This window comes from Chrysochloris asiatica, unplaced genomic scaffold (genome assembly GCF_000296735.1).
Source record: "Chrysochloris asiatica unplaced genomic scaffold, ChrAsi1.0 scaffold00091, whole genome shotgun sequence".
Classification (NCBI taxonomy): domain Eukaryota; kingdom Metazoa; phylum Chordata; class Mammalia; order Afrosoricida; family Chrysochloridae; genus Chrysochloris; species Chrysochloris asiatica.
In genome coordinates, this window is record NW_006408609.1 from 7,297,311 (window position 1) to 7,305,590 (window position 8,280).

The window sequence follows — 8,280 nt, forward strand, 5'->3', positions numbered from 1 at the left end:
CTGAAAATATGTCTGAAGTATGAGAGACGAAGTCTGGCCATCCTGGCCTCCAAGGAGCACTATGGCTGCACTTCTTCCAAAACAGATATATAGGTTCTTTTGGCAGCCCATGGCACTTCCAAAATTCTCCTCCAACACCATAACTCAAAAGCATCAATTCTAATATGGTCTTCCTTACCACTGTCCAGCTTTCACATGCATATGAGGTTATTGAAAATACCATGGCTTGGGTCAGGCGCACCTTAGTGTTCAAGCTGACATCTTTGCTCTTCAACACTTTAAGAAAGATCTTGTGCAGATTTGCCTAATGCATTACAACATTTGATTTCTTGACTACTGCTTCCATGAGTGTTGATAGTTGATCCAAGAAGAATGAAGTCCTTGACAACTTCAATCAAAGTGCAATAAAACAAAGTATGCTTATACTATGTCCAATATTTAAGAAGACCAAAGAACTGCTGCATCTGAATTATGATGTTGGCAAAGAATATTGAGTTTACCATGAACTGCCAGATGAACAAACAAATCTGTCCTGTAGAAAGTGCAGTCAGAATGTCCCTTAGAAGTGAGGATAACTAGATTTTGCCTAGCATATTTTGGGCATCTAGTCAGGCTGCACCAATCACTGAAGAAGCACATCATGCTTCATAGGGGTTCAGCAAAAAAGAGGAAGACCTTCAGTTAGATGGACTGACACATTGACTACAACAATAGATTAAGACATCACAAAAATTGTGAGCATAGTGCAGAATTGGGCCTTGGTTCATACTGCTGTACATAAGATTGCTGTGCTTTAGAACTCAATGGCATCTAACAACATTAAGATTTATAGGAAATGAAACTAGAAAATCAAATTCATAAATATAAGAACATGAAATACTTTTTGCAATCTTCTGATATTCTAATAAATATTCTAAATGGATAATAAATAGATATTTCAATATTTGAGTTCTTAAACCATTCCTTAATTAACTAACAGTTTTAGGTTTAAAAGATAGCATTTAAAACCACAATTTTGCTTCCTTACCTTGATGGAAATGTAAGTGATTTTAGCATGAGACGCTGGATCCTGTATTCTTCACATGTGAGACATGGCATATTTGAGTTTTGGAAATATGTCAAACCAATGCTTGAAATATTTACAATATCATTATAAAATTGAACAAGAATTTTGACATCTTGCAAGTTATAATTACTGCCCCTAAATAGAAATGATATGTTCAGTATATTAATAATTAGAAAATAAAATTTCAATTCTAAAATCAGCAACATTGTAATGCATAATAAGTATAAATTAATTATATAGAGAGTAAGGCTTGCCATAAAATATTTTCTAAAGAATTCATTAAAATAACTTAAAGAGTAATTGAAAGCAAAATAATAATAGTAATATTTACATTTCTATGGTAAAATATTTTGGGAATGCATTTTGGAAAAAAATGAAAATATATTGCCTTTCAGATGAGATGACTATATTTTACATTTGTCTAAGGTTAGACTAGTCCCTTTGTACCCGTTTTTATAGATCCCTCAAAAATTAACACAGTTCCTTGAGTAGGCTAGGTGTTCAAATAGCAATTATTTATGTTCTGTAGCACTTTATCAAATATTTATGACCTACATAGAAAATTTATAAATGCATTAATTTCAATATAAAGATAATATTTAATAAGTATAACTTCATGAACATTTTAAGTTTCACATACTAGGTCTCAACAATTCTTGGTAGTAGGTAGTCTGACATTTGACAAATGATAAAACTGAGGCTCAGAGCCTTCAAGCAGCTTTTCCAAGGTAACACAGCTAGAGAGTGCAGATGTTGAATGTGAACTCAGCAAATCTGCTAACTTCCCCATCTTTGAGGGATAGAAATGTTAGGCTTGGAAGTTGGTAGTCAAATTGGGCTTGCTTGACTCATTCTACCTACTCACTCACCATACTCCCTTTCATTACATAAAAATAAAGGAAAAGGACAGGAGAAAGAAAAGGCAAAGAAAAAATGAAAAATCTGTCTAATTAATTTTCTATTTTGAATAACAATTAACAACCTACTTGAGCAAAGATGACAAACTCACAGACACACACAGACCAGTTTAGGAAGAAACCATGGATGCACCTGTAATCTTGTAACCCAATATTAGTCTTAGATTTCATCTTACTTTAATTTCTCACAGCTTTTGGGGGAGGTAGGCCCAACAAATGCTATCATGTCCCCAAAGTCCATCTGCTGTATTTGAGCACCAGGGCATCCATACGAAGGTAAAGGAAGAGGAAGGACTGTAGAGGCATATGAATGATTGTAAACCTATTGGTAAGTGTGGATATATATGCATGGATGATTATTACCAATGATTCCCATTTTTACTATATAGTATTACATATTTTCTACAGGATGCAAATTTTATTGTTTTCATTGTCAAAGGGGAATTAAGTGTAGATGGACATATAAGGGCTCCAAAAAGTTCATCTTAAAACCCCATTACATATTCATTCCACTTTTTCACAAACTTTCTGAAGCCTCTTTACATACATTTTTAAGCAATTTATTCTAGCTAGCTATTATGTTGTTTTTTTGGTTTTGTTCTTTTGGAACTGTTGAGTTAATTCCAACTCCCAGCAACTCCATAAGACAGAACAGAAGTGTCCCATAGAGTTTTCTTGGCTGTAGTTTTACAGAAACAGATAACCAGGTGTTTCTCCTGCAAAATCAGTGGGAATTGACTCAATGGCAACCAGGCTTATATATTCAGATATGTGGTCCATCACACAGTAGAAGCTCTATAGTGTAAGTACTATAATTCCTGAAGCTGGGACAGGAGTAAATGTTGAATATACCAACTGTGCCTCCTGAAATTCCAACAGGGTTATCAATAACCAGTGAAAACTTAAACCAAACTATAAGTACAATGACAATAAAATCATTTGTCTTCATTTAATCACTAGATAAATAGTTCTTTTGAGACTTTGGGAAATGCATCCATTATTTAATAAATTTCTAGTATAGCATAACAGGTTGGAAACCACAATGTTCATAGTAGAGTGTAATTTTATACTGTTCTTTTATTTAAGAGAAAACAAATTTTCTAGTTTGAAGAAATTTTAATACAGTTACATAAACATTCAACCAACTCAATCTGAGAGCATTCTTTGAGATGGTTATGAAAAATAAATAAATAAATTCCAGTGCCATCAATTGAATCTGATCCATAGTGACTCTATATTGTTGTTATTAAGTGCCAGTGAGTCAGTTATGACTTATAGCGACCTTGTACAGGGTTTCTGAAGAGTAGTTAATGAGTTTGAACCACAAACATTGTGGTTTGTAGTGTTTAATATAACTGCTGGGTAGTATTTCAGAAACTGTTAATTTTGTGGGTGCAGATAGCCTGATCTGTCTACAGCACAGTGGCTTATGGGTTTGAATCAGTGACCTTACAGTTATCAGCCCAACGTTTAATCCACTGCACCACCAGGGATCCTTTGATTGGCCATCTTAAAATATAGGCAGTATCTGGGTTACAACGTGATCAATTACTTTAAGTTAAAATTGTTGGTAAGTCGAAACATGTGCATACAGTTTTTAATTTAGTATTGTAAAAAAAGGCTTGAATACTCTTCAATAATTTAAAAGCTGCACATGCAACAAGTTAAGGTAATTGTGATGAAGAAATTGTTGTGAGGCAGTATTGGTTGAAACAGTGCAAAGTGAGGGCTAATTTAGATATTATTAAAAGGCAATTACAAGTTGACCTTAAGTTGGATGTTTGTAACTTGAGCACTTACTATATGTATATGCAGATCTAGATACAGTCAACTATATATAAAATGTTATATAGAAGGTAAATGCCCTAGTATTGGGGGACTTTGTTGCTGAGAGTGCTTTCTGAAATACTAGAATTTGGTCATTCTACTGACAAAACTCTCAAGACATTTGTTCACATAACTTGAATATGATTTTACCTGAAATTTTAAGAAAATTAGAAGGCAAGTTTGTATAATAGCAAGAATAATTAGAATCAACAGAAAAAAATCTCCTAGTCACTAATTTAATAACATAAATAAGTCAGATTTTCTTTTCCATATTTACTATCTTCCTCAATAAAACAACAGAATTCAAATAAACATCTGCAATATTTTCAATACCTTACAATCTAAGAACAGATCAATAGAATACTTACGTTCTGGATTATCTGTTGAAGTAGGTACTTAAGAAAGCAAGCATGTGGTTTACAAAATGAAAAAAATAATGAAATTGTACTTACTCAAACACCCTTGGCTCTTCAACCATCCCAAACTCATTTATTAATTTAAATTTAATACATCCATCCTTCATTGTTTTATTCATAAAAAGTACACTGAAAACAAAATAGTATGCTACAAAACAGAAATATAGAGCCCAGTTCACTTTTTCTTTGAATTTGCTTTTGTACATATATAGCTACGTGTGCATGTCTATATGCAAATAATATTCAGAAGCATTTATTAGGTAAATCTGGTAATATATTTTACTTCTTAGTTGACTATTTTCTGCTAATTTAAAAAATAAAAAAAAAGGATTGATGAAGCCTGGCAATGGCTTATGGATATGGTGAAGGATTGGTCAAGTAGCAACCAAAACCTAAGGATGTAGTTCAATTGAAAAGCATCCCCCCACCCACCCCAGTGGGTCATTTAAGGAAAATAGGATATGATTCTTTAACTGCCATGAATTATCCCAGGTAAATTTGCTTAATATATATAATTCCCAAATTCACTGACTATTTAGGAATCCCTGTGGAGCTAATAGAATTGCATTCCTATAAAGTGACACATGAGTTGGAATGGATTTGACAGCATGACTTTACTTTTTGTTTTGTGATTTATTTTTTCAATTGAGTGAGCCATAGTAGTCTTTATGCAAAATGTCCCTACTAAAAATGATATAGTAGAGGACTTCTGGCAAGATTGTCGAGTAGGCAACAAACCACACAGACATTTTACAGTTAAAGGTAAATAAGATCTTATGAAAATAGATGCAGATGGCAGTCCTGGATCCCTGAGCTTCAGAGGAAGGGATAAAGAAGTGGATTTAATGCTTACTAGAAGGAAAAGCTAAATAGGCACAATGAAAAAGGAGACAGGTGTATTGTGGCAGCCAGCCAGCTGTGGTGTAGCCATCTTTACATTTCCAAGTATCATTGGAAACAGACAGTGGTCTGGCAGTGCAGATGCACACTGGTGGTTAGAAATGTGAGATTCTTTCATGTTCCCCATACTCTCCTGATTATCCCCCACCCTTTTCTGTCTCCATTTGTAACTCCTGCTTTCCAGGTCATCAGAGCCACCCAGTTGTGAGCCGCCCAGTGAAGAGCTGCATCATTGTGAGTTGGGTGCTAGTTGTGCCCACTGGACAAGAACCAATACCAGCTGCTACACACCTGATCAAAGACAACAGCCAACATAAGCTAAACCCATGTAAACTGAGCTATGAAAATGGTGAATGGAGAGAATGCTTCCATTCTCTAATCACACTTACCCAGTGGCAGTGACCAAGATATAGAGCTAGAAAATATTTATAAGGAAGAAAAAGTATTCAAAAGAATGATACTATACACCTTGAGAAAGAGATAAAGGAAAGCAAGGTGAGCACAAAAAAAAAACTTTGGAAGAATTCAGGAAAACAGTACAAGAAGAACAGACAAAATAGATGAAAGACTGAAGACAATATAACTCCTGCAAATAGAAATTCAGAAAATTAATACTGAAATTTCAGAAAAGGATAAAACGTTGGAAGGGCGAAGGAGTAGATTGGAATCAATGGAAGCATTAATTAATGATCTTGAAGATAAATGTCTCAATGGTAGCATGTTAGAAGAACAATAAGAAAAAGGAGAAAGTCCAAAGAAAACCTATGATTTATGTGAGACACCATTAAGAAAAATAACAAGTGATTGGAATTCCAGAACACAAAGAGACAAAGAAAAGCACAGAAAAAACTGTCAAAGAGTTGTTGGAAAGAAATATCCTTAACATCATGAAAAATGATAAGATAAACATTGAAGAAGCGGAACAAGCCCAAATAGAACAGTTACCAAAAGAAAATCACCATGACATATCACAATCAAATGTTCAAAAAATATAGACATGGAAAGACACTTGAAAGTAACCTGGGAAAAGTGAAAAGTTATATATAACAGAGAACCAATAAGACTAAGCTCTGATCTCTCAGCAGAAACCAGAGAGACAAGAAGGCATTGGGAAGGCATAAATTGCCAAACAAGAATTATATACCTTTCAAAACTGTCCCTCAAATACAATGGTAAAATTGGGGCAGTTCATAAATTAAAGGAATTAGTAATAATCCAACCAAAAATTACTAAAGGGGGTTCTTTGTACTGAGAACCAACAACAGGAGACAACAACCTGAGATTAACATACCTGACAACAACACCAGCCAGGATTCAACCCAGATATAGAAGCATCCAAAGTTAAACTACATGATCCTATGTGGATCATGACAAGCTATGGATAACACTGCAAAGAACTGGTATTACAGAACACTAAATTGTACTAATAGACTCTGTACATAGACCAAGAGACAGTCATTCTAAAAGAAAAAGGGAATATTGAATGGTTTAGAATCAAGAAAGGTTTGAGCCAATGTTATATACTTTCACAATATGTTGAGAAAATAATCCTAGAAGCTAGATTATAAGAAGAATGTGTTATTAGGATTGGAAGAAGAGACATTAACAACTTGAAATATGCAAATTGCATGACCTTGCTTGCTGAAAATGAAGAGGACTTAAAATACTGAAGAAGATCAAAGACTTGAGTATGGGTTGCACTTCAATGTAAAGAAAACAAAATTCCTCACACATGGATCAACAAACAACATCATAAACAGAGAAAAGATTGAAGTTGTCAAAGCCTTCATTTTGCTTATATCCACAATCAACACTCACAGAAGCAGCAGTCAAGAAATAAAACAATATATTGCATTAAGCAATGCTCCTTCACAAGACTTGTTTAAAATACTCAAAAGCCAAGATGTTAGAATGAGGACTCAGATGCGCTTGATCCAAGTCATAGTATTTTCAATTGCCTCATATGTATGTGAAAGTTGAACAGTGAATAAGGATTGATGATTTCATTGAAATGTATAAATTCACAGAAGAAGTGACCCATTTGAAATATGGTGCTAGAGAAGAATATTAAAAGTACCATGGATTGTCACAAGAATAAATATATCTGTGTTAGAAGATGTACAGTCAAAATGCTCCTTAGAAGTCAAGAGTGTGAGACTTTAGGTCTCATACTTTGGAAATATTATGAGAGGCCAGCCTCTGTAGAAGGACATCATGCTTGATAAAGTGGAGAGTTAGTGAAAAAGAGGAAGATCCCCAAGGAGATGGATTGACACAGTGGCAGCATAAATGGTATCAATCATAATAATTGTGAGAATGGTGCAAGGTCTGGCAGTTTTTTCTTCTTTTGTGCATAGGGACAATATGAGTCAGAATCAACTTGATGGCACCTAACAGCAACAACAACAAAGTAAACAACCTACATGACTGAAAGTAAGGAATCAGAGACACCAATTTATAATGAAGGCAGCTACAAAGCAAAACGTGGGACTAGGGTAATTATGGAACTTCCAAATAGCAAGGGAGTCAAGTAGATTTCAAGATCAAACAGACTGTTTTAAACCAGGGAAGAAATTAATAAATAACTAGATAACTTCAATAAAAAGTAATATGGTGGTGGTGGATATGTGCCGTGGAGTCAGTTCTGACCCAGAGCGACCCTGTACAGGGTTTCTGAGGCTGTGAATCTTTACAGGAGCAGAAAGCCTCATCTTTGTCCCGCGGAACAGCTGATAGTTTCAAACTGCTGACCTTGAGATTTGCAGCCCGATTCGTAACCACTACGCTACCAGAGCCTTTACATAAAAAAGGGGATAAACCATAAAGATTTACTGTCTACAAGAGACACACTTTATGCTGAAAAGCAAAATTGCACTAAAAGCAGATTTGTAAAACAATGTATCAAGCTACTGATAATGAAAAATGAGCAAGAGTAGCAATATTAATTTCTTATAGAATAGACTTTAAGGGGAAAACCAGCATAAGAGACAAAGAAGGACATTATATCATGACAAAAACGTCAATTGAACAAGAGGACAGACCCATAAATATATCTATGTTCCCAAGGAAAAAGCCCCAGAGTACATGAGTCAAACTCTAATATAATTGAAGAAATAAATAGACAACTGTACAATAGTAGTAGAAGATTTCAATA

General features: G+C 34.5%; 1 protein-coding gene across 1 annotated transcript in view; it reads right to left on the bottom strand.

Moving 5' to 3' along the window:
• Positions 1–8,280, bottom strand: part of LIPI (lipase, member I) — a 75,088-nt gene that overhangs the window by 6,679 nt on the left and 60,129 nt on the right. Inside the window, exons 8-9 of the mRNA XM_006866448.1 lie at positions 4,263–4,374; positions 1,028–1,201 (exon numbers count right to left, since the gene is read on the bottom strand). Of these exons, the coding sequence (XP_006866510.1) occupies positions 1,028–1,201; positions 4,263–4,374 (286 nt within the window). The remainder of the gene's footprint in view (positions 1–1,027; positions 1,202–4,262; positions 4,375–8,280) is intronic.